We start from the raw sequence: 27,754 nt of genomic DNA, 5'->3' as shown, positions 1-27,754 counted from the left end.
AAGCACAACTAGGTGAGTACAACTAGGTGAGTACACACACACACACACATCTACAAAATTCTTAAAACCTCTTAGTCTTGTCTCGATAATGCCAGACTTAAATCCTCTCATATAGAGCCCTGTTCCAAACCCGGGTATAGTATAGGATAGGGTACGGTAGAATAGGGTAGGATAAGGTACAGTAAGATACGGTTGGATAAGGTACAGTAGGATACGGGTAGGGTAGGGTAGGTTGTATCATGTGATAAAGAGAACAGTTTTGCTTAAGTTACCTCAGTAGTTGTGTCACATGTGTTCACAAATTACATATTTACCTCTGAACCTTGAACGAGGCAACAGCCATTTAGTCTGCCGTTCAGCTCGTATAACACATATTACCTTCCGTCACATATAATGACAGATTAGTTTTAGAGTATGTGAGCAATACAATCATGTTTACCAATCCACACACTAGAAAATGAAGGGACGACGACGTTTCGGTTCGTCCTGGACCATTCTCAAGTCGATTGTCTTGACTCAATCGACTTGAGAATGGTCCAGGACGGACCGAAACGTCGTCGTCCCTTCATTTTCTAGTGTGTGGATTCGTCAACATACTTCAGCCACGTTATTGTGACTCATCGCCTGCAATACAACTATCAGCTGGACACTACACCATCAAGGGAGGAATGCAAGGGAGGGAGAGAGAGAGATAAGAGGAAGTCAGAAACTCTAAATGATTTATGGAAATATTCCAGGACGAAGGAAGGGATGAAGGAATGGAAGAGAAGGGTGCATAACTGTCTTCGTGCAATATGCATGAGGCAGCTCCCACAACCAACTCACACTAAAATAGAGAACGGGAGAGCAAGAGGAATGGAGGACTGAAGCAGAATATGCCTCTTAAGAGAGCGACGTGGGACAGAGATCAGACACCAGGTGCGTGTGTAAGAGCCGTGAGCTGGCTCTCAAGAGCACATGATGGATGCGACACAGATCGAACTCTCGACCATGGATCATCTTGAGGGGAAAATGTCTGAGTGGGCTACACCAGGCGAGGCGTGAGGGATGGCGGCAGATTGACTCTTAGACATGATTCATCTTTAGCAATGATTCTGCTCAAGAGGATACTATGGAATGGATATAAATTCACCAGAACGCGTCCAGCGTAGGATGACAAAGTTAATCCCTCAAATTAGAAACCTGTCATATGAAGAAAGATTGGCAATTCTTAAATTACATTCTCTAGAAAGGTGAAGAGTTAGGGTATCATGATAGAGGTGTACAAGTTGATGATGTGCATAGCAAAAGGGATATTAAAAGGGTATTAAAAGTGTGCTGTTGACTACTCACACATCAGCAAGTTAAGAGTCTGAAAACTCTTCATGAAAGATAATAGAGAGAATAAAAGGAGAAAGATAAGGAGTGTAAATTATGTAGTAGACCTTAGATCATTACGTATTACGTGTAGTGTGGTGCACGCCCACACCTTAGATCACTATGTATTAGTGTGTAGCGTGGTGCACGCCCACACCTTAGAACACTATGTATTAGTGTGTAGTATGGTGCACGCCCACACCTTAGATCACTGTGTATTAGTGTGTAGTATGGTGCACGCCCACACCTTAGAACATTACGTATTAGTGTGTAGTATGGTGCACGCCCACACCTTAGATCACTATGTATTAGTGTGTAGTGTGGTGCACGCCCACACCTTAGATCACTATGTATTAGTGTGTAGTGTGGTGCACGCCCACACCTTAGATCACTATGTATTAGTGTGTAGTGTGGTGCACGCCCACACCTTAGATCACTATGTATTAGTGTGTAGTGTGGTGCACGCCCACACCTTAGATCACTGTGTATTAGTGTGTAGTGTGGTGCACGCCCACACCTTAGATCATTATGTATTAGTGTGTAGTATGGTGCACGCCCACACCTTAGATCATTATGTATTAGAGAGTCAACTTATTGATAACTATAGGAAATAAGTAGTGTACCACAAATTCTTTGGATGTGTGATAATGGTATGATAGCCAGAATACTTAGGAACTACAAGCATTTTGTCCCAAGAGTGTAACACTTATATGCTGTGCTTACTATATTAACCTGCAATGTTAAATGTGTTTCTTGTACTGTGATTTGTCCTCACTGGATGTGTGCGCCTCTTGAGGGACTTGAAGTAGAAGAGGATAGAAATAGCCTAAGCAACTCTGTCCCTTTGAGATTTATTTTATTGTCTCAATAGACGTACTTGAACTTGAACTTGATGGAATAATTACTTCATCCACGTTACATGCCTTCCATGGTGGTGTAGTTTCTTTGGCAACACATTCTTGCAAGCGTCATATTTTGTAACATTAGACCATTAGTACCTCATGTACGCTCTCTTATTATACTCACATGCATTATTCAGTTTTTCCCATGTTTTGAAGTGAGAGGGTTAACTCATTAACTCTCCCGCCTCTCATTAATCTAATCGCTGAAGCTACATTTATCTCTGAAATTCTATCCCCAATACTCTGTAAGTTCAGATCCACCATCAAAATCTCAATTACATCATTTCTTGGTCATCATAACATTAAGAACATAAGAATGAAGGTAACTGCAAAAACCCTCAAGCTACAGCCCCGCTCCTGTGCCAGGTAAGTCTACTAGGGGCTCACCATAGCCCGTGCTACTTGGAACTTTTTGTTCCTAGTAGCTGAATCTTTAACAACAACAACAACAACAGCAAAAGGCCTATTAGCCCAAATCAGGCAGCTCCTATTTATAACCACCAAACCTCTTTCATAAATGTCTAGCCGACACTTGAAACAATCAAGGAATCTTACTTCTATTGTGCTACGCGGTAATTGGTTCCACAAATCAACAACCTTGTTACCGAACCAGTATTTACCCAGATCTTTCTTAAATATAAGCTTTTCCCACTTATATCCATTTTTTATGAACATTATGAACACAAGTATGAACACAAGTATGTATGATATATATATATATATATATATATATATATATATATATATATATATATATATATATATATATATATATATATATGTATATATATATATATATATATATATATATATATATATATATATATATATATATATATATATATATATATATATATACATATATATATATATATATATATATATATATATATATATATATATATATATATATATATATAGAATAACAGAGGTCCCAGGACAGAGCCTTGAGGCACTCCACTTACAACATTTTCCAACTCTGATTTACCCATATTTATACTAACTCTTTATTTCCTTTGGTATAGATATGCCTTAATCCAACTTAATATAGCACCCACAATACCATGCCCTAATGACGATTGGTTCCTTAAGCAACACATTATGGAACCAACTGGGAAAATAATATTGTAAAATTAGTGATAAATAACAGAGACACAAATTAATAACATACTACAGAATGGATTTAAATTCACTAGAATTTAGTGAAAAAGCGTCAAGTGAAGGATGATAAATGTTCTTACGTATGTTCTTATGTTCTTATTTTATTATGTTCTTATTTTATTGTGTTCCTATTTTATTAAGTTCTTATTTTGTGTTCGTATTTTATTATATTCTTAGTTTAATATGTTCTTATTTTATTGTGTTCTTATTACGTTCTTATTTATTCCAGATTCAGGAAAGTTCTTGGAAAATTCTGGGTTGGAAGTAGGTGGTTGATCTCTGGAATAAATTATGCAGTAAGAAGTGGTATTATTTGATTATTTTAAGCTTAGGTTTGACAAATATAGGCAAGAGTTTGGGAGGAATTTAAAACAGGAGCCTCGAATGGGACAATAAAGGCCTTGTACAGTTTCCTGTGTTTGTGTGTTCTAGGAAACTGTTCACGTGACTGTTCAGAGTGTGGTGGTCTTGACTATATAACAACTGTCACTCAGTCCCTCTTATTACGGGCTCACCACAGCCCGTGCTACACGGACACTTCGTCCTGAGTAGCTAAATCTGAAACAACAACAACAGTCCCTCTTAGTTTAGTCTTTTTGGCCAAGTGACGGTCAGTCTTGAGGTTCAGCTCGACTCATGGAACCTTGCGTCCAGCCTGCTTCAGGGAGATGCGTCAAGCCTGCTTCAGGGAGATGCGTCAAGCCTGCTTCAGGGAGATGCGTCCAGCCTGCTACAGAGAGATGCGTCCAGCCTGCTACAGAGAGATGTTTCCAGCCTGCTTCATGGAGATGCGTCCAGCCTGCTTCAGAGATATACGTCCAGCCTGCTTCGGTGAGTCGCATTCAGCCTGTTTCGGTTAGTCGCATTCAGCCTCCTTCGGTGAGTCGCATTCAGCCTGCTTCGGTGAGTCGCATTCAGCCTGCTTCGGTGAGTCGCATTCAGCCTGCTTCGGTGAGTCGCATTCAGCCTGCTTCGGTGAGTCGCATTCAGCCTGCTTCGGTGAGTTGCATTCAGCCTGCTTCGGTGAGTCGCATTCAGCCTGCTTCAGTGAGATTCACGCAGCCTGCTTCAGTGAGAGGCGATCAGTATTGCTTTCATCCTGCTCCAATAAGCCACATCCAGCCTGCTTCAGTAAGATGCGCCAAGTCTCCTTCAGTGTGCTACATTCAGCCTTCTCCAGTAAGATACTTGCAGCCCAGATTCAAGCCTGCTTCAGTAAGCACACTTAGCCTGCTTCAGTGAGATGCGTCCAGCATGATTCACTGACACGTGACCGGCCTGCGATTGTGATATGATAGACGTTTACCTGATAGACGATGATTGTGATATGATAGACGTGCAGCCTGTTTCGGTGAAAAAAAGGCAGCCTGCTTCAATGGGAAAAATGCAGCCTGCTTCGGTGAGAGACAGGCTGCTCCACGTCTCAGCAGCCTGTCTTGTCTCTCGTGTCCTCTGGCCAAATTTGTTAATGTATTTCATGCATGATAGTCACATTATGCCACATACTTAAAATGTATAATTCCACAATATTTGCAATAAATAAGGTATAATAATGCTTATGTTATTTTCCCAAAAAGTTTGCTCATTAAAAAATCTCGTTAATCTGAAACATTAATGAAAATTATACAGTAGCAAATATTATGATTTGGCCATAAAGCAACTAAACTCACTCATCTTTATTGCCACGTTAAACAGCAAAATTAAACAGGGAACGGTAGACTCAAAATTGACCTGGAATCAATTTATTCTAAATTGAACAATGAACTTTAGAATTTGGAAAGTGCAGATGGCCTATTGGCCATACGAGGCAGCTTCTATTTATATCTATTTTATATCTTCTATTTATATCCATGCAAACTCATTCTGACATGTGACAGTGTCAGACCACGAACGAAGGATTAAGAAGAAATTCCTTAAATACTTTCGTATTGAATAATGCATCTTCAGAAGGATCCTTCTGAAGATGTACTATTTCCTTCGTTGTTTGACAATGTTCGTCACGTGATAGACACACATTCATATATGTCTAACCTACGCTTGAATCTTACCCATTATTTGTCCAGGTCTCAAAGTCGTTAAGGACAGGGGGTCTTAAGAACACCTTGACAAGGCCGCCTACAGACGCCCTAAGGACAGCAAATTCATTTGCCGTGTTGAAGGACGAGTGCTGTGGTGAGCCTGCAGTTCACTAGGAACAGCGGAGCGCGGGCCCCTCAGGGTGCTCAGAAAGTTAAGGAGGTACCAAAGCGAATTTTGATTGTGGGAGATTCCCAGGTGAGGTATTTAGACAGGACGTTCTGTGCCAGAGATAGGGGGGAACAGGTTAAGGGTCTGCTATCCGGGAGCTGGAATTAGAGATATTGTTGACAATATGAACGATATTATGACGGGAAATGGGAACAAACCCATTATTTGTATTAATGCAGGGGGTAATGATGTTGGACGAGTTAGGAGTGAGGCTCTGATAAAGAAATTTAACAGAGCCAAAGAATTTGTTAGGAGCAAGGGAGGAATTCCGATCATATGTGGCATTCTTCCAAGAAAGAGCGTTGGGAATGAATGGTTGTCGAGGGCACTTGGTGTCAATTGCCGGCTGGAAAGATATTGCTAATCAAATGCAATATCTTTCATAGACAACTGGGAACACTTCTATGGAAGAAATGAAATGTATGCTCGTGATGGGTGTGCATCTATCGAGGGCTGGGGTTGTTGCTGTTGCGAACTCGTTGGAACCAGTGGTTAGAGGTGTTTGTTTGGGTTTAAACTGTTAGTAGATAGTGGTATGGGAATTGATTTGGAGGAAGGAGGTAATAAAAGTATGTGTTCGTGGGAGAAAGGAATTGGCAAAATGATCAGGGAAAGAGAAGGGCTTCGAAATAACAATTCACTTAGGGTATATTACACTAACAGTAGAAGTCTAAGAAACAAAATAAACGAGTTAAATGCTCTTATCTGTACAGAAGAAATAGATATTATTGCACTTACCGAAACGTGGATGAATGTAGAAAATAGAGAACTATTAGCTGAATATCAAATAAATGGATTTAAACTATTTCACACAGATAGATATATTAGACGAGGAGGGGGAGTAGCCATATATGTTAGGGACAATTTGAAATGTAGTCTCAAAGAGAGAATCAAAACTGAGCAACACACAGAAACTATTTGGATAGAATTAAACGAAAAAAACAAATATTATTATAATAGGAGTTATATATAGGCCACCAAATTTAGACAGAATGGAAGCAAAGCATCTATGGGATGAAATATCTAGAGCATCTAGATCTAACAGTATTTATGTCATGGGTGACTTTAATTTTAGTGGAATAAACTGGGTGAACAAAACAGGGAATAATGAAGCAGACGACTTTCTAGAATTAATTGACGATTGCTTTCTTACGCAACACATTAAGGAACCAACGCGGGGAAATAATATTTAAGATTTAGTGTTAACTAACAGGGAAACATAAATTAAGGACATGGAAATAGGGAGTGAGTTAGGGAACAGCTATCATAAAGAAATCAGATTTAACATAGAATGGAATAGCTCTGTAGGAGAAAATTCTGTTAAAGTGCCTGATTTTCGAAAAGATGATTTCAACACCAGCTTAGGCTATTGATTTCAATAGCCTAAGAAATTTTTTGGGTCAAATAGATTGGAAAGTCTTGGGTATGGGGTGTGGGCCGGTCTTGAAGCTAGACGTAAACCCAGCGATAGGTGACGTAAAAGTGGTTTTCGATGTGGATTCAAAATATAACCTATTTAAAAATATTGTAAGCAAAGCACAGGAACGTAGTATACCATATAAATTGAATTGATCGAATACTAATGACCCAAAGTGGATAACAAAGGATCTGAAGAAATAAAAGGAAATAAAAGGATAGGTAAAAAGAGAGCTTGGTACAAAAGGATTAAGAATGGGGAAGTTAGTTTAGAACAGGAATTCGTACAACTCGTTAGAAATGTTAAAAAAGAGATAAGGAAAGCAAAAAGAAATTACGAAGTTCGCATAGCAGGGCAAGCAAAGACAAATCCTAAAGGGTTTTTTCAGTTATATCGTACTAAGACTAGGGAAAGGATAGGTCCATTAAAAACTGAGACAGGTCAAATAACGGCTAATGACGAGGAGATGAGTAGTATTTTTAATAAATATTTTATATCTGTATTTACTAAAGAGGAACTTAAGGCATTAGGTTGGTGTTGGAAAAGTTGTTCAATGTCAACCAATGTTATTTGACTAGTTGTATATGAAAAGTGCTGAAATTGTCCCTAGTTTCAGTACTGCAGCGTAAATAGAAAGGGAGATTTTTTTTTTTTTTCAACGTTTTTTACACATTTTCAAGTCCACATTTCAGGTATAATTATTCTGTGACACTTTTTTGACACGTTAGCATATAATAAAGGATTGTGTGTTTTAGAATTTCCAAAACATCTTTAATTTTCATAATACAAATGTTCAAAGTTTCCCCCAAAATTATGCAAATATGGCATGTTTATTGCTATTATAAAATCAATAAATGAACTTAGAGAAAAATGAAAACACGCAAACGTAGAGACATGCCCTCCACATATACTGTGTAAGTTTCATGTAAATTGAATAAAAAATGAATCAGTTTTGTAAACGTTTGTGTCAATTGAAAAAAAAAAAAAAATAAAGTCTAAGGTTCTAAAATCTGTGACTGAGGTTGACATCAACCAATTTTCTCCAAAATTGGCATCCTTACAGATAGGCTTACATGCAGTCAGGTGTGTAAGTTTGATGCAAATCGCCGAAAAAAAATGAAAAAAAAAATTGAATAAAATAAAATACATTTTTTTTTGTTCTTAAATTATTTTTCCAATTAAACTAATTATAATATTTGTTTAATATATGCTATTGTGATAGCAATGAGTCATAGCTATGATTTCAGTTGACACTTTTGATTGATAATCGATTTTGACCATTTTGGCATAATTTTCACAACTAATTCAATATTTTTTTTTCTCCCTTCCTATTTATGCTACGATGCTGAAACTTGGACCAGATGAAACACTTTTCATATAGAACTTGTCAAAAAAGTTTTAATTGAAATTGAACGAGTTTTCATTTTTTAATTTTTTGGACCAAGATGTCCCCTTAACAATATGCCTTCAGCCGAACAAATATATGTGGGTGGGGACGAGGACAGGTTGACTAGTTTAGCAGTTACCAGGGAGGATGTAATTAAACAAATAGTAAAACTAAAACCAAACAAATCCCCAGGGCCTGATGAAGTATTTGCCAGGGTGCTTAAAGACTGCAAAGAGGAGCTTTCCGAGCCACTGTCTCCAATATTTAATAAATCAATTTAGTGAGGTAGAGTGCCAGAGTCATGGAAGGTAGCTAATGTGGTACTAATTTTTAAGATCACTTGCGTCAAACTATCGACCAATTAGCCTAACCTCTATTGTGGGAAAGTTACTCGAATCTATAATAGCAAATAAAATTCGTCTTCATCTTGAAAAACATAAATTTATAATTGAGTCGCAACATGGTTTTATAAATGGCCATTCATGTTTAACAAATTTGTTATCTTTTTATTCTAGCATACTTGAGGCAGTTGATAGTGGTAAGGATTGTGATGTTGTGTACCTTGACTTTAGCAAAGCTTTTGATACAGTGCCACATGAAAGACTGATTAAAAAGATAGAGGCTCATGGTATTGGGGGTGCTATATTAAGCTGGATTAGGGCATGGCTATACCAAAGGAAACAGAGAGTTAGTATAAATTGAGTCTAGTCAGAGTGGGAAAATGTTGTAAGTGGAGTGCCTCAAGGCTCTGTCCTGGGACCTCTGTTGTTTATAATATATATAAATGATTTAGATTCAGGTTTGAGTAGCAACATTTGCAAATTTGCCGATGATACGAAAGTCGGTAGGGAAATTAAAACGGAAGAAGACTAACTATCTCTTCAAGTTGATCTAGATAGGGTTTTGAAATGGTCGAAGGATTGGCAGATGCAGTTTAATGCTGATAAATGTAAAGTTCTGAGGTTAGGTAATGATGATAGGGTTACAAGATACGAGCTAGATGGTGTTGAGATTGCGAAGTCGAATTGCGAAAGGGATCTGGGAGTTATGATTAGTAAGAATTTAAAACAAAAGGATCAATGCATGAATGTTCATAATAAGGCAAATAGGACACTAGGATTTATTAATTGCAGCGTTAGTAACAAGACACCTGGTGTGGTTCTTCAGCTATATCTTGCTCTGGTTAGGCCCCATTTAGATTAAGCAGTTCAGTTTTGGTCGCCGTACAATAGAATGGATATAAATTCACTTGAACGTGTCCAATGTAGGATGAACATAAGAACAAAGGCAACTGCAGAAGGCCTGTTGGCCCATACGAGGCAGCTCCTATTTATAACCACCCAATCCCACTCATATACTTGTCCAACCCGCGCTTGAAACAATCGAGGGACCCCACCTCCACAATGTTACGCGGCAATTGGTTCCACAAATCAACAACCCTGTTACTGAACCAGTATTTACCCAAGTCTTTCCTAAATCTAAACTTATCCAATTTATACCCATTGTTTCGTGTTCTGTCTTAGGTAAATACTGGTTCAGTAACAGGGTTGTTGATTTGTGGAACCAATTGCCGCGTAACATGGTGGAGGTGGGGTCCCTCGATGCAGCGCGGGTTGGACAAGTATATGAGTAGGATTGGGTGGTTATACATAGGAGCTGCCTCGTATGGGCCAATAGGCCTTCTGCAGTTACCTTTGTTCTTATGTTCTTATGTTCTTATGTCTTGTGTTGGTACTTTTAATACCCTATTAATATCCCCTTTGTTGTGTCCATTCACCCACTTGTAAACCTCTATCATGTCACCCCTAACTCTTCGCCTTTCCAGTGAATGCAACTTAAGCTTTGTTAATCTTTCTTCATATGAAAGTTTTCTAATTTGGGGAATTAACTTAGTCATCCTACGCTGGACACGTTCAAGTGAATTTATATCCATTCTATAATATGGCGACCAAAACTGAACAGCATAATCTAAATGGGGCCTAACTAGAGCAAGATATAGCTTGAGAACCACACCAGGTGTCTTGTTACTAATGCTGCGATTAATAAATCCAAGTGTCCGATTTGCCTTATTACGAACATTTATGCATTGATCCTTTTGTTTTAAATTCTTGCTAATCATAACTCCTAGATCCCTTTCGCAATTCGACTTCGCAATCTCAACACCATCTAGCTCGTATCTTGTAACCCTATCATCATTACCTAACCTCAGAACTTTACATTTATCAGCATTAAACTGCATCTGCCAATCCTTCGACCATTTCAAAACCCTATCTAGATCAACTTGAAGTGATAGTGAGTCTTCCTCCGAATTAATTTCCTTGCCTATTTTCGTATCATCGGCAAATTTGCAAATGTTCCTACTCAAACCTGAATCTAAATCATTTATATATATTATAAACAACAGAGGGCCCAGGACAGAGCCCTGAGGCACCTCACTCACAACATTTTCCCACTCTGACTTGACTCCATTTATACTAACTCTCTGTTTCCTTTGGTATAGCCATGCCCTAATCCAGCTTAATATAGCACCCCCAATACCATGAGACTCTAACTTTTTAATCAGTCTTTCATGTGGCACTGTATCAAAAGCTTTGCTAAAGTCAAGGTACACAACATCACAATCCTTACCACAATCAACTGCCTCAACAATGCTAGAATAAAAAGATAACAAATTTGTTAAACATGAACGGCCATTTATAAAACCATGTTGCGACTCAATTATTAATTTATGTTTTTCAAGATGAAGACGAATTTTATTTGCTATTATAGATTCGAGTAACTTTCCCACAATAGACGTTAGGCTAATTGGTCGATAGTTAGACGCAAGTGATCTATCTCCTTTTTTAAAAACTGGTATCACATTAACAACTTTCCAAAACTCTGGCACTCTGCCTCACTCTATTGATTTATTAAATATGGTAGACAGTTGGTCACAAAGCTCCTCTTTGCATTCTTTAAGCACCCTGGCAAACACTTCATCCGGCCCTGGGGATTTGTTTGGTTTGAGTTTTACTATTTGTTTAAGGACATCCTCCCTGGTAACTGTTAAACTCGTCAACCTGTCCTCGTCCCCACCCACATAGACTTGTTCGGCTGAAGGCATATTGTTATGTTCCTCTTTAGTAAATACAGATACAAAATATTTATTAAAAATACTACTCATCTCTTCATCACTATCTGTTATTTGACCTGTCTCAGTTTTTAATGGACCTATCCTTTCCCTAGTCTTAGTACGATATAACTGAAAAAACCCTTTAGGATTTGTCTTTGCTTGCCCTGCTATGCGAACTTCATAGTTTCTTTTTGCTTTCCTTATCTCTTTTTTAACATTTCTATCCAGTTGTACGAATTCCTGTTCTAAAGTGACCTCCCCATTTTTAATCCTTTTGTACCAAGCTCTCTTTTTACCTATAAGGTTCTTCAAATTCTTTGTTATCCACTTTGGGTCATTGGTATTCGATCTATTCAATTTGTATGGTATACTACGTGCCTGTGCTTTGTTTAGAATATTCCTAAATAAGTTATATATTGAATCCACATCGAAATCCCCATTTACGTCACCTATCGCTGGGTTCATGTCTCGCTCCAAGACCGGCCCCCACCCCATACCCAAGACTTTCCAATCAATTTGACCCAAAAAAATTCTAAGGCTATTAAAATCAGCTTTTCGAAAATCTGGCACTTTAACAGAATTTTCTCCTACAGGTCTATTCCATTATATGCTAAATCTGATTTCTTTGTGATCACTGTTCCCTAGCTCACTCCCTATTTCTATGTCATTAATTTGTGTTTCCCTGTTAGTTAACACTAAATCTAAAATATTATTTTCCCGTGTTGGTTCCTTAATGTGTTGCGTAAGAAAGCAATCGTCAATTAATTCTAGAAAATCTTCTGCTTCACTATTCCCTGTTTTGTTCAACCAGTTTATTCCACTAAAATTAAAGTCACCCATGACGTAAATACTGTTAGATCTAGATGCTCTAGATATTTCATCCCATAGATGCTTTGCTTCTATTCTGTCTAAATTTGGTGGCCTATATATAACTCCTATAATAATATTATTAGCTTTTTCGTTTAATTCTATCCAAATAGTTTCTGTGTGTGGCTCAGTTTTTATTTCCTCTTTGAGACTACATTTCAAATTGTCCCTAACATATATGGCTACTCCCCCTCCTCGTCTAATATATCTATCTGTGTGAAATAGTTTAAATCCATTTATTTGATATTCAGCTAATAGTTCTCTATTTTCTACATTCATCCACGTTTCGGTAAGTGCAATAATATCTATTTTTTCTGTGCAGACAAGAGTATTTAACTCGTTTATATTGTTTCTTAGACTTCTACTGTTAGTGTAATATACCCTAAGTGAATTGTTATTTCGAAGCCCTTCTCTTTCCCTGATCATTTTGCCAATTCCTTTCTCCCACAAACACATACTTTTATTATCTCCTTCCGCCAAATCAATTCCCATACCTCTATCAGCTAACAGTTTAAACCCAAACAAACACCTCTAACCACTTCTTCCAACGAGTTCGCAACAGCAACAACCCCAGCTCTCGATAGATGCACCCCATCACGAGCATACATTCCATTTCTTCCATAGAAGTGTTCCCAGTTGTCTATGAAAGATATTGCATTTGATTTGCAATATCTTTCCAGCTGGCAATTGACACCAAGTGCCCTCGATATCCATTCATTTCCTACTCCCTTTCTTGGAAGAATGCCACATATGATCGGGATTCCTCCCTTGCTCCTAACTAATTCAATGGCTGTCCTGAATATCTTTATTAGTTCCTCACTCCCAACTCGCCCAACATCATTACCCCCCGCACTAATACAAATAATGGGTTTGTTTCCATTTCCCGTCATAATATCATTCATGTTTCCAACAATATCACCAATTCTAGCTCCCGGATAGCAAACCCTTAATCTGTTTCCCCTATCTCTGGCACAAAACGTTCGGTCTAAATACCTCACCTGGGAATCTCCCACAACCAAAATTCGCTTCGATTCTCCCTTTTCCTTTCGAGCAGTTTGAGGGACCTGCGCTACAATGCTCCTCGTTACTTTGTCTTTGCCACCTCGTTGAACAACAGGTTCAACACAGCACTCGTCCTCTAATACGTCAAATGCGTTAAAAGTTCTTAGGTGTAGGCTATTAGTTGTCGGTTTTGCCAAGGTCTTCTTAAGACCCCTGTCTTTCACAACTTGCCAAGACGAGGACTTCTTAATACTAGTCCCGTCAGTCCCCCTTAATGAGGTCCCGTCGATACTGGCCTCCTCCTTCGTTTCCTCCCTAAGTCGTAGCCGTCGTACCTCCTCCCGCAGGGAATCCATCTTTGCTCTCAGAGCTCCAACCAGACTCACCAAATCTTTTACTAATCCTTCCATTATTGCAATAATAATGTTATTAGAATCGGAGCTCCAGGTAACACAACCTCTCACTGTGACAGCACCTGACTGACTGGGAAGACTGTGCCATAAAGTTTTATTCTTGCTTCTCTGTTTATGAGACAGTTTTTGGGCCAGGAGAGCAGGTTGCCTCTGACCTCTTTGTCAATGAGGCAGCAGAGAATAGCTGGGGCGCTAGCCAGTTCAAAGGCTTTTTCGAGGTCCAGGAATATCAGCATTCCTGGTCTGTCATTCAAGTGGGCTAACAGAGTTGTAATACATTCCTCTGTGCCAACCCCTCTTCTATAGGCATACATATCATGGTGCAGTTTAGGCATTTTCCACTCCAGTCTGTTGAGTGCCATTCTGTCAGCCGTCTTGGCTGCACAGCTTTGGAGAGAGATGGGCCTGGGTATAGCTATGCCCTAATCCAGCTTAATGTAGCACCCCCAATACCATGAGACTATCTTTTTAATCAGTCTTTCATGTGGCACTGTATCAAAAGCTTTGCTAAAGTACACAACATCACAATCCTTACCACTATCAACTGCCTCAACTATGCAAGAATAAAAAGATAACAAATTTGTTAAACATGAACGGCCATTTATAAAACTATGTTGCGACTCAATTATTAATTTATGTTTTTCAAGATGACGACGAATTTTATTTGCTATTATAGATTCGAGTAACTTTCCCACAATAGACGTTAGGCTAATTGGTCGATAGTTAGACGCAAGTGATCTATCTCCTTTCTTAAAAACTGGTATCACATTAACAATTTTCCAAAACTCTGGCACTCTGCCTGACTCTATTGATTTATTAAATATGGTTGACAGTGGGTCACAAAGCTCCTCTTTGCATTCTTTAAGCACCCTGGCAAACACTTCATCCGGCCCTGGGGATTTGTTTGGTTTGAGTTTTACTATTTGTTTAAGAACATCCTCCCTGGTAACTGCTAAACTCGTCAACCTGTCCTCGTCCCCACCCACATAGACTTGTTCGGCGGAAGGCATATTGTTAAGTTCCTCTTTAGTAAATATGGATACAAAATATTTATTAAAAATACTACTCATCTCTTCATCACTATCTGTTATTTGACCTGTCTCAGTTTTTAATGGACCTATCCTTTCCCTAGTCTTAGTACGATATAACTGAAAAAACCCTTTAGGATTTGTCTTTGCTTGCCCTGCTATACGAACTTCATAGTTTCTTTTTGCTTTCCTTATCTCTTTTTTAACATTTCTAACCAGTTGTACGAATTCCTGTTCTAAAGTGACCGCCCCATTTTTAATCCTTTTGTACCAAGCTCTCTTTTTACCTATAAGGTTCTTCAAATTCTTTGTTATCCACTTTGGGTCATTAGTATTCGATCTATTCAATTTGTATGGTATACTACGTTCCTGTGCTTTGTTTAGAATATTCTTAAATAAGTTATATATTGAATCCACATCGAAATCCCCATTTACGTCACCTATCACTGGGTTCATGTCTCGCTCCAAGACCGGCCCCCACCCCATACCCAAGACTTTCCAATCAATTTGACCCAAAAAATTTCTTAGGCTATTAAAATCAGCTTTTCGAAAATCTGGCACTTTAACAGAATTTTCTCCTACAGGTCTATTTCATTCTATGCTAAATCTGATTTCTTTGTGATCACTGTTCCCTAGCTCACTCCCTATGTCGATGTCATTAATTTGTGTTTCCCTGTTAGTTAACACTAAATCTAAAATATTATTTTCCCGTGTTGGTTCCTTAATGTGTTGCGTAAGAAAGCAATCGTCAATTAATTATAGAAAATCTTCTGCTTCACTATTCCCTGTTTTGTTCAAGTTAATTCTAAGTTCAAGTTAATTTTAATGATTAAGTTAATTCCCCAAATTAGAAATCTTTCATATTTTTTTTTTTTTTTTGAGATATATACAAGAGTTGTTACATTCTTGTACAGCCACTAGTATGCGTAGCGTTTCGGGCAAGTCCTTAATCCTAAGGTCCCTGGAATACGATCCCCTGCCGCGAAGAATCGTTTTTTCATCCAAGTACACATTTTACTGTTGCATTAAACAGAGGCTACAGTTAAGGAATTGCGCCCAGTAAATCCTCCCCGGCCAGGATACGAACCCATGACATAGCGCTCGCGGAACGCCAGGCGAGTGTCTTACCACTACACCACGGAGACTACGATATGAGGAAAGATTAATAAAGCTTAAATTGCATTCACTGGAAAGGCGAAGAGTTAGGGGTGACATGAAAGAGGTTTACAAGTGGATGAATGGACACAACAAAGGGAATATTAATAGGGTATTAAAAGTATCAACACAAGAGAGAACACGAAACAGTGGGTATAAATTGGATAAATTTCGATTTAGGAAAGACTTGGGTAAATACTGGTTCGGTAACAGGGTTGTTGATTTGTGGAACCAATTAACGTGTAACGTGATGGAGGTGGGGTCCCTCAATTGTTTCAAGCGTGGGTTGGACATGAGTGGTTATAGATAGGAGCTGCCTCGTATGGGCCAATAGGCCTTCTGCAGTTGCCTTTGTTCTTATGTTCTTAAGGGCTCAATTCGGAATGGGACTTACTTTTAGTTATTAGGAGCCCATGCATCCTAACGACGAGCAACCTTCCTATTTGACGCCTTGTGATCACAATTTACCAAATATTTGTAGGGCTTATCGATATTATGCTCGCCGAGACGACTGACTGACTGATGACGGAGCCACTCCAGAACCCTGACATCCGCTGCTGTAGGGATGACGTAAATACGGGCCGGCGAAATACGTGAGCTCCAAACACTGCTTGTGGTCAGAAATATGGCTGCCATCGCTCTCCTCCTCCCTCACCAGTCTCGCTTGCGCATGCGCAATAGCATGGAGAGGTGATACGGAGATTTCTTCTATTATTTATTCAACCATTCGAGATAATAAGGCTAGGGTTTATTATGAAGGAACTAATATTAATTGCATTCTCGTCGTATAATAATTAATATGAAGCGAAGTTCAGGTAGACGAAAAGTGATAAGGGAATTTCTGTTCTCCATTCATCTAGGTGATAATAGTAGATACTGTTATATAGTGATCCTCAGCTAATAATGCTATATTATTTGATCACTAGTAAATATAGTATCAGTTAATAATTCTTTGGAAAAAATACTGATATGAAGTGAGAATTGAATACAATTCTCTGAAATGAAGACGTTATCTTTCCCTGGGCTGAGTTGTCAGGTGCAACTCCGCCACGATGCAGGAAAGATTTGGTGCAGTTATTACGCAGTAGGAAATATATTATTATTGTTAGTCTGCAAATTAGTATTATTCGTAAATTATGATTATTAGTACAAGGATGATCTATCGAAGTACTAAAATGAGGAATAGGTGTTGGAAATTTCTAACAGTGATAGACTTGTGAGTGCAGGTGCGGCATAGTCGATCACTGATCTGACTGCCTGTACATAGTATGTGCGAAGGACTTGCAGATTGGCTCCTCCAGAGAGGGAGGTCAGCGACCTGAGGATTGCCGTCCGGGCCGCAGTTCGCTCTCTCAAGTAAGTGACCTCAGCATTAAAATTCATGTCTGTGTCCAGGAATATTCCTTGACACTGATAAGTGTTCATCCATTCAATTGGTTGACCCTGTACTGTGAGTTTCTTGTTCTTGTAGGCCCCGCCTAACCACTCTGCATACTTCGCCTCAACGCAGGTCACACTCCAAACATGTTTCAGGTTAGGTTATGGTCTGTAGGTTTCATTTCCTTGGGCTGTAACCTGGGGCTGGTCCTCTCCCCCAGTTCGGTTGAGATCTGCCAGCACAGCTGCTCTAACAAGGTGGTCCTTTATAGACTTACCTCGCCTCCAGGTGTCGGAAAATCCGACAGCATTTAATATATCATACAGATAATAGCTGTGTTGTATAAACAAGTTACCCATAGAAAACGTAACTTGTAGTGGAATTACCATCTAAAGAAAACGGGATATCATCACCACATACCATTATAATTCACCAGCTATTCTGCTGGGAATTATTCTTAAATACATTAGTCTTTGGACTTTACCATCATAAAAACATCTTATATAAATTAACTTAATTATCAATATTAAAGTAGAGTAAATGTGACCCTTCTATCACTTTCTGAAATCTGGACAAAGTAGGCCAGGCGTCAGGGAGGAAGGAGGGCAGCCATTGTTGTGTCACCTCCGAGACGTGTGGAGCAAATTTAGCTCCTATCATATCTGGACAATGTCGGCCAGTAACGTCAATAGTATGGAGTGTTAAACAGCCATTGTTTATACTAGACCAGAGGCTCACACGGGAGCAAATTCGGCTCCTGTTAAATTTACTTGGACGTAGTGTTATGGAACCCAAAGGTGTACCATTGTCAACACGCTGTCTACAAATTCAAGTTAAGTGTCTATCCGAAACCCGTTTATCATTCATTTATGGCCATTAATGTCATTATATAGGGTGACCCGGTTAGATCACATGGAAGCCTCAAACTAAAGGTAATTAAGCCAGGTCTTCATGTTCCATGTACTGTTTTCTCTGATATACTTGTCATATATAGGTATCTGGCTTCACAGCTAGCGCACTTTTGACAGGTCAAGACGAGGATGCAAGATTTGAGCACCAGTTACTGGGTGATATGGAAGCTACCTCAAAGAGGATAATTTGGTGTCTACACCCTAGTTATACCTGGTGGACTAACCTGCTGTACTATAAGATAAGGAACCTTTTCAATGTATGTAGTTAATGTAGTTTGATTGGCTGCATATATATAAATATAAACCCCCCTAATGTGTAGAGGATCGATTTGTGAGATTATGAGATTATTGCAGAAATACAGTCCACTTATCATTATACAAATTGCTATCGAAGTATATAAATTAACGTAAATATAAATTCATATAAATTAAATAAAAATAAATCTCACAGGTCGGTTCCCACATTATTTAGTCATCTTCGAACCGGATGACGGATTATTTGATTCCTTGAACCCACATTTGGTCATCTTAGTACCGGATGAACCAGTTAACCAGTGGATTCATTAAATATACTAGTGCAGTGTTATTTAAACAAAGGCCAGCCAGTCAAAGACGGAAGCGTAGCCTCGAGGGAGCTCAGGAGCCTCCCTCAGTTCAGATCAGCTTCGTCAGCGGTTTCATGCACACCCACAGATATTTGGTGGCGTGTTATTTCGTGAAATGACAGCGCTAATATAGAAGCCAGCCAATTAGTGACTGTCGCAAGATTGTTCACGGATTTCGTGGTGTTACATTTCGCGAGAGATTATCTACGAATTTTGTGGAGTTTATTTCACGAGGTCACTAATAATATTTAATACTTCTAGATAATATTAGAAGTTTCATAGAGGCTAATTAAGAGGCTATTATCAATAATTGTGTATATTATTTCTCCAAATAGAGAATTATTTAATATAAATTGCACTAGTGATCACAGTATAATATTTACTAATTGCCAACCCACAACAGGGTAGGATACTGACTAGTTGAACTATTATTGCTCATCCTAGTCCCATTATTACCATAGTCAGTTGTACTATATTGAACAACCTAACACCATTAATGAATGGTCCAGACCCTATTTTGGGTGTAATTATTATCAACTCGAATTGAGTTGTATATATAATAATTTACTTATGGTCATTACACCTTTGAGTGATTAATTAGTGTCTCTACCATCCTGGGGTGATATAGAAGAGCTAACCGAAAGGTACTTCCAGTGACACTGGTTTATCACTCAAATCATTAGTGTGTATGATTGTATATATATAATGTGTATTAATTTTAAGTGCTAACCTCTAGTAGAGGTAGGATTACAGCCTAGCGAGTGCAGAATTTACCCTAGGCTACCATTAGTGTTTGTTCAGTATTATGAGCAGCCCAAGTACAAGTCCCACAAGGCTTCACCAACGAGCCAGTATGGATAATGCAGGGAGAATGAAAAGAACCCTTGCAGGTCTTAAAGGCCACTTAACAAGACAGATCAAGAAATGTGAAGATTTGTCACAACAATCAACAGTTGATTATGCTGACCTGGAAAGCTATTATCAAGCAGCTGCAGGTAAATTTGAGCAAATCAAATGCCAAATGGCTGTCCTTGTGGGGACAGACTACTACCATCAATTCATTGGTAGCCCTACTAAATATCAGGGCATAGCCATGTTAAACTCTGCAGGAGGTAAATTACTCTCAGGCCCAGTATCAAGCCTGAGGAGACCTATGCCTGCAGATAAACAATACCAGTAGAAACCTAAATTTGTCAGCTGATTATATTTCTCCAGTAGCATTATACTAAGGAGATTACAGCTGACTATAGTAACAGAGGTTGATGTTAGTATCATCATTTAAAGCTGGAGATGAGTTCATGAGGCTTCAGTGGCAAATCAGTGAACAGTAGCCTAAAACAGCTACAAGTCACTGCGACCAATGTCACTGAACCCACTGCAGTCTCAGAACCATACTTTACTTTAATGATGAGCTATTCAATCTTCTGAATCAATTAATTAAATTAAACCCCAATAAATCTGATGACTGATTTGATACATTTATTATTTAATCAAGATGTATTCCATGGGCCTCAGTGTTTATATATCAGTGACCAGTTACCTGAAGAAACTTCAAGTTATATCTAATGTCACTGATCTCACTGCAGTCCCTGAATCATACTTGACTGTAGTACTTGATCACATCCAGTCTTCTGGGTTAAATAATATGTAATAAGGCTTGAATATTAGCCTTTCAAGAGTTGACAGGGAAATGAAATTGCATTAGACTTCTAACCCCTGCAACTCTAGTACGGGACATCCGTCCTGTACGAACAGACGCACAAATGTGTGCTTACTAACTACTAACATCAAATTAATCTAATAATTCGAAGGAGGAGTATCGGTGTTCGTCTGTTCTAAATAGGACTTCGACCCGTGAGCAGCCCCCTGGGGAATTATGTCGGAAAATCCGACAGCATTTAATATATCATACAGATAATAGCTGTGTTGTATAAACAAGTTACCCATAGAAAACGTAACTTGTAGTGGAATTACCATCTAAAGAAAACGGGATATCATCACCACATACCATTATAATTCACCAGCTATTCTGCTGGGAATTATTCTTAAATACATTAGTCTTTGGACTTTACCATCATAAAAACATCTTATATAAATTAACTTAATTATCAATATTAAAGTAGAGTAAATGTGACCCTTCTATCACTTTCTGAAATCTGGACAAAGTAGGCCAGGCGTCAGGGAGGAAGGAGGGAGCCATTGTTGTGTCACCTCCGAGACGTGTGGAGCAAATTTAGCTCCTATCATATCTGGACAATGTCGGCCAGTAACGTCAATAGTATGGAGTGTTAAACAGCCATTGTTTATACTAGACCAGAGGCTCACACGGGAGCAAATTCGGCTCCTGTTAAATTTACTTGGACGTAGTGTTATGGAACCCAAAGGTGTACCATTGTCAACACGCTGTCTACAAATTCAAGTTAAGTGTCTATCCGAAACCCGTTTATCATTCATTTATGGCCATTAATGTCATTATATAGGGTGACCCGGTTAGATCACATGGAAGCCTCAAACTAAAGGTAATTAAGCCAGGTCTTCATGTTCCATGTACTGTTTTCTCTGATATACTTGTCATATATAGGTATCTGGCTTCACAGCTAGCGCACTTTTGACAGGTCAAGACGAGGATGCAAGATTTGTGCACCAGTTACTGGGTGATATGGAAGCTACCTCAAAGAGGATAATTTGGTGTCTACACCCTAGTTATACCTGGTGGACTAACCTGCTGTACTATAAGATAAGGAACCTTTTCAATGTATGTAGTTAATGTAGTTTGATTGGCTGCATATATATAAATATAAACCCCCCTAATGTGTAGAGGATCGATTTGTGAGATTATGAGATTATTGCAGAAATACAGTCCACTTATCATTATACAAATTGCTATCGAAGTATATAAATTAACGTAAATATAAATTCATATAAATTAAATAAATATAAATCTCACAGGTCGGTTCCCACACCAGGCGATCATGGGAGGGTTTTGTGGGAATTTTACCCTGGATGGATGTTCACTGTACGTTTCCCTCATCCATGTCCATACTTCCTGGAGTTTTATCTTAAGCTGTGCTGCAAGGCCGGGAAAGAAAAGGGTTGGGAGAATCCATCTCTTGTCTTCCACTTCTTGTGTTCTAGGTCTGAGTAGCTCTGCCCTTGTTTTTTCTCTGAATTTTTCCTGGGCCGCATGTATTATTGTCTGTGGGTAATCTCTGTTATCATATCCCATACGTCATCAAGCTGGGAATATAGCGTCTCTTCTTTGCTGGTAATCCGCTTGAGTCTGAGTCCAAGTGAGTAGAGTAGCGATTTCTTCAAGGCTAGTGGGTGGCTCGAGTCAAATTTCAGATATGTGTGAAGGTTAGTCGGTTTATAGTATGCCTTCGTATGCAGATCCCTGGTCAGCTTGTCTATATTCACTGTTGTATCTAGGAAATTTATTGTAGAGTCACTATGTTCGAGGGTAAACTTAATGTTTTCATGATATGTATTTGACCATGAAAAGAAACATTGTAGTCACATGAAACCATCCTCCATTATTCCGAAGATGTCGTCTATGTTACGGAAATATACCGCCGGTCTGTAATCCCTGTGGGATCTTTTTCTCTCTCGAACTCTACATGTACAAAAATTTCAGCGATTGCCACACTTCTGGATGCTCCTATCGCTGTACCCTTGGTTTGCCGGTATGCCCGTCCTTCAAATTGCAAAAGGGTGTCTCTCATCACATGGAGGATGGCCTTCTCAAGAGTGTTTTACTAGGGGAAGTCCTCCATACTCCTGCGTCTCGAAGTTCCTGTCACATTCTGGCTCTGTTACCTGTAAAAAAAAAAAATGCGACTATCTTTGCAGCTTCTCTCTGTGGTATGCTCGGGTAGAGAGATACCATATCCATGGAGAACAGGCGGGCCCCTCTCAAGACGGGACTTCTAATTTCTGCAATTTTCTTGAGGAAATCCTTTGTATCTTGGATTCTTTCTGGTAGTAGACGTAGCAAAGGGGTTCAGGAGGGCTGTGCAGATCCAGTCTACCGGCCTTGTTGGGGCCCGGCAGCCGCTTAGAACCGGTCTCTCTTGCCCCGTTTCTGTTGTTTTTCTAGTGATTTATGGATCTTTGGTAAAAGGTAGAGGTGGGGGAATGTGGGCTTCAAAGGCTAGGAAGAAATCTCTCGCCCCTGCCTGCATGAGTCATAAGAACATAAGAATCAAGGAAACTGCAGAAGGCCTTTTGGCCCACACGAGGCAGCTCCTATTTATATCCACTCAAACTCATTCATATACAGTATACTCTATGTCTAACCTACTCTTGAAGCAATCAAGGGATCCATCTTCTATTATGTTATGCAGTAATTGGTTCCACATATAAAAAAAACAGTGTTGAATGTAAAGAAATTCCTCTTTATATCTCTTTATATATTTCGGGAAAATAATATTTTAGGTTTAGTGTTAACTAACAGGGAAACACAAATTAATGACACCGAAATAGGGAGTGAGCTAGGGAACAGTGATCACAAAGTAATCAGATTTAGCATAGAATGGAATAGACCTGTAGGAGAAAATTCTGTTAAAGTGCCAGATTTTCGAAAAGCTGATTTTAATAGCCTAAGAAATTTTTTGGGTCAAATAAATTGGAAAGTCTTGGGTATGGGGTGGGGGCCTGTCTTAGAGCGAGACATGAACCCAGCGACAGGTGACGTAAAAGGGGATTTCGATGTGGATTTAATATATAACTTATTTAAGAATATTCTAAACAAAGCACAGGAACGTAGTATACCATACAAATTGAATAGATCGAATACTAATGACCCAAAGTGGATAACAAATAATTTAAAGAACCTTATAGGTAAAAAGCGAGCTTGGTACAAAAAGATTAAGAATGGGGAAGTCAGGTTAGAACAGGAATTCATACAACTGGTTAGAAATGTTAAAAAAGAGATAAGGAAAGCAAAAAGAAACTATGAAGTTCGCATAGCAGAGCAAGCAAAGTCAAATCCTAAAGGTTTTTTTCAGTTATATCGAACTAAGACTAGGGAAAGGATAGGTCCATTAAAATCTGAGACAGGTCAAATAACGGATAATGACAAGGAGATGAGTAGTATTTTATCCAGTGGAATCAGCAGCAACCAGAACATTGTTTCTACTTTGAAATTTGGAGTGCTATGTATAATAGTGCAAGTGGGAGTGCTATGTATAATAGTGCAAGTGGGAGTGCTATGTATAATAGTGCAAGTGGGAGTGCTATGTATAATAGTGCAAGTGGGAGTGCTATGTATAACAGTGCAAGTGGGAGTGCTATGTATAATAGTGGAAGTGGGAGTGCTATGTATAATAGTGGAAGTGGGAGTGCTATGTATAATAGTGCAAGTGGGAGTGCTATGTATAATAGTGCAAGTGGGAGTGCTATGTATAATAGTGCAAGTGGGAGTGCTATGTATAATAGTGCAAGTGGGAGTGCTATGTATAATAGTGCAAGTGGGAGTGCTATGTATAATAGTGCAAGTGGGAGTGCTATGTATAATAGTGCAAGTGGGAGTGCTATGTATAATAGTGCAAGTGGGAGTGCTATGTATAATAGTGCAAGTGGGAGTGCTATGTATAATAGTGCAAGTGGGAGTGCTATGTAAAATACCTTCTCGGAGATAAGTTTATCATCATTCACAAAGCATATTCCTCTCCCTAAGCAATACAGTACTACTATATACCCAAATTCAATTACTAAGTTTAAGTGATGAAATAAGAGTTACCAACTTATGTAAATGGCTGATCTCAGATATATCTGGGATAAGCAATAAGCTCAGGAGTGAGAGCAACCTTAAATACAGCTCTCTTATGACTGTTCAAGATAAATTATAAGATCATGATTAAATCTTTCCACTGACTCCTTCCTCCTTCCCGTCCCCAGTTTTGTTTTCGAACAGCTTAAGGACAAAACCATTTACTCCTCGTTTGGGCGCTTCTAAGCGCCGCATCCTGGTTGTGTATCTGTGTGTAGGCTGCAGTGCCTGCCAGGTGCCTCTCCATCTCGTGCCTGTAGTTGTCCTTTCTCCAGGTGACGACAGCACCTCCCTTGTCCGCCGGCTCTATCACAATATCTGTGTGTCCTTTCAGCGATGAATGGGCGTCCCTCTCTTCCCTGGGGTGATTGCAGTTGCGTCGTCGTTCCGCACCACGCTTGAGGTCAACCTTCATTTGCCGGATTACTGGTTTAAGGCCTACTAGGTTGTAGTTTGGGCACATGACTGGTTTGTTGGGGTGGAGGTACCTAAAAGAGAGGGAGAGTTTAGTTCTTTTAATTGCTCCCTGTGGCTACCTTGCTCCGGCCGGAGGTTGCTCCAAACTTGGTTGATACTAGTTTCCAAGTTGTTGCACAGATCCTCTATCGTATCTTCTCTCTTCTTTCGCGCCAGAGGGCCTATCAGGTTGATACCTGGTTGATGGGGTTCTGGGAGTTCTTCTACTCCCCAAGCCCGGCCCGTGGCCAGGCGTGGGGAGACTTGACTTGTGAGAGTTTGGTCCACTAGGTTGTTGCTTGGAGCGGCCCGCAGGCCCACATACCCACCACAGCCCGGTTAGTCCGGCACTCCTTGGAGGAATACATCTAGTTTCCTCTTGAAGATGTCCACGGTTGTTCCGGCAATTTTTCTTATGCTAGCTGGGAGGGTGTTGAACAACCGTGGACCTCTAATGTTTATACAGTGTTCTCTGATCACGAATGTAAGTCCCTTTTCCAACAGTTTCCTCTCCTGTTCAGTTAGGGGTACCTCAGAGACAACTGTCTGTTTCAGTTGTCTTCTTCTCTGCCTTAATTCCTGTCGTTTCTCTGATCTCCACCATTCCACCCTCGGTCTGTCTCCTCCCTGTTGGTCTCAATTCGTGCTGTTCCAGCGCTTGGGTCTGTTGTTGTTCTTCTGATTCCGATTGTTGCCTCTGCCCCTGTTTCTGATTCTGAAAAAATTCTGGCCCTCAATTATTATTATTACTTCCCTGTCTGTTGTCTCTGTTATTGTTGTTGTTCCAGGAGGGGTAGTCTCTGCTGCCTCTGTTGTCTCCTGGGGTGATCCTGTTGTTCTGGCCTCTTTTGTCGCCGGTCCCATTCATGTTACACTGGCCTCGGTTGTCTCTGGATCTGTCCCTGTTGTTCCTCGCTTGGTTGCCACCCGGTTTGTCTCGTGATGAATCTCTCCATCCGACTCGTGACCTGTCTCTGTGATTCCTACCTTGCCTGTTGTTGTTCGCCGAGATGTTCCGTTGGAAGTTCTTTCTCTGCAGGCTCTCCCTCCTGTTCGAGTCTGTTCTGGGTGGGAGGGGGGGGGGGGTTTCTGCAGGACAGGTCTGCCTAGAATAGGGGACAGAGGGACATCGTCATCATCGTTCATCAGGAGCACTGAACGTAAGGGTTTTGGGGCCGCTTGCTTTTGTTGTGGCTGTGGCTGCACTTGTTCTATGGCTCCTAGACCTAGGGCTTTGTCCACTGCTGTAGTCAGGCTCTGCAGTGTACCTTCCTGAGGGTTTGAAGAAATACTTTCATACCTGTGTGACGTCTGTCCTGAGCGCATCATCAGACTACCGTTGTATGGTCTTTTGATGGTCCCTAGATTCGGAGTTGTCTTTCGTCTGAAACCTTCCCATAAGGTTGTATCTATTCTTACCTTGTCCCAACTTCGTATTAGGAGGCGAGCTACGATGAGCTCGATTTTGACCATTTCTCTCGTATGTGAGACTTTGAGAAGGAGCGCATATGTCGCCATAGACGCTCCGGCTTGTTCCATGTTCCCTCTGTTTAGACAGCTGGCTAGACCTGGTAGGATTGGGAGACCTGCGGAAAAAAATGGGAAACAAACCTGTAGGGCAAGGTATTCAGGGACTGTGTTGAGTCTCACTGCTCGTTAGACAAACGTCAACCTGTCTTTAAGATATTCTATAGTTGTAAAAACTGGTTTTACCAGGGCTATAATTTCTAAGTCCTCCTGTTGGAAAAAATTGTTAACCTCGTAGAGGTCAGATCTTTCCATCATCTTGTGCACTTGGACTGCTATATCATTCTCCTGGAGGAGGTCCTCCGGATTTGGGGTGAACGGCAGGTGTTGGAGTGCCGTCGACCCTGGTCCTGTCCATATTCCCCAGTGAGTCTCAAGAGAGTCCTCCCATTCAATTGGTTGAGGGACTTGATGATTGATTGATTGATGAAGATTAAGCCACTCAAAAGGTGGCACGGGCATGAATAGCCCGTAAGTGGTGGCCCTTTGGAGCCATTACCAGTATCAAGAGCTGATACTGGAGATCTGTGGAGGTGCGACTGCACCCTGCGTGACGGGAGATGTCTCCCGTGACGAGGGACTTGACGTAAAGGAGGGTAGAAATAGCCTAAGCTACTCTATCCCTTTGAGATAAACGTACTTGAACTTGAGGGAATAATTACTTCATCCACGTTACATGCCTCCCATGGTAGTGTTAATTGTTTCTTTGGCAACTCATTAATGAAAGACGTCATATTTTGTAACACTAGACCATTAGAGTCTCATATATGCTCTCTTATTATTCTCCCACGTGCAATATTCAGGTCTTCCCATCTTTGGGAAGAGGACTAATTCATAACCTTTCCCGCTTTTCATTAATCTAATCGCTGAAGCTACATTGATCTCTGAGATTTTTATCCCCAATACTCTGTAAGTTCAGATTCATCCTCATTATCTCAATCACATCATTTCTTGGCCATCCTAAAATTAAGAACATAAAAATGAGGGTAACTGCAGAAGGCCTATTGGGCCATACGAGGCCGCTAATGTTTTATCCTCACAAACTCATTCATATATAAGA

At 39.8% G+C, this 27,754-nt stretch overlaps 1 protein-coding gene across 1 annotated transcript in view; it reads right to left on the bottom strand.

Moving 5' to 3' along the window:
• Positions 1-26,952, bottom strand: part of LOC138351164 (neuroblast differentiation-associated protein AHNAK-like) — a 31,677-nt gene extending 4,725 nt beyond the window's left edge. Inside the window, exons 1-2 of the mRNA XM_069302801.1 lie at positions 26,840-26,952; positions 26,587-26,753 (exon numbers count right to left, since the gene is read on the bottom strand). Of these exons, the coding sequence (XP_069158902.1) occupies positions 26,587-26,753; positions 26,840-26,952 (280 nt within the window). The remainder of the gene's footprint in view (positions 1-26,586; positions 26,754-26,839) is intronic.
• Positions 26,953-27,754: the final 802 nt, after the last annotated feature.

Source organism: Procambarus clarkii, chromosome 48 (assembly GCF_040958095.1).
Source record: "Procambarus clarkii isolate CNS0578487 chromosome 48, FALCON_Pclarkii_2.0, whole genome shotgun sequence".
In the NCBI taxonomy this organism is placed as follows: Eukaryota; Metazoa; Arthropoda; class Malacostraca; order Decapoda; family Cambaridae; genus Procambarus; species Procambarus clarkii.
This window is presented reverse-complemented; position numbering and strand designations above follow the sequence as displayed.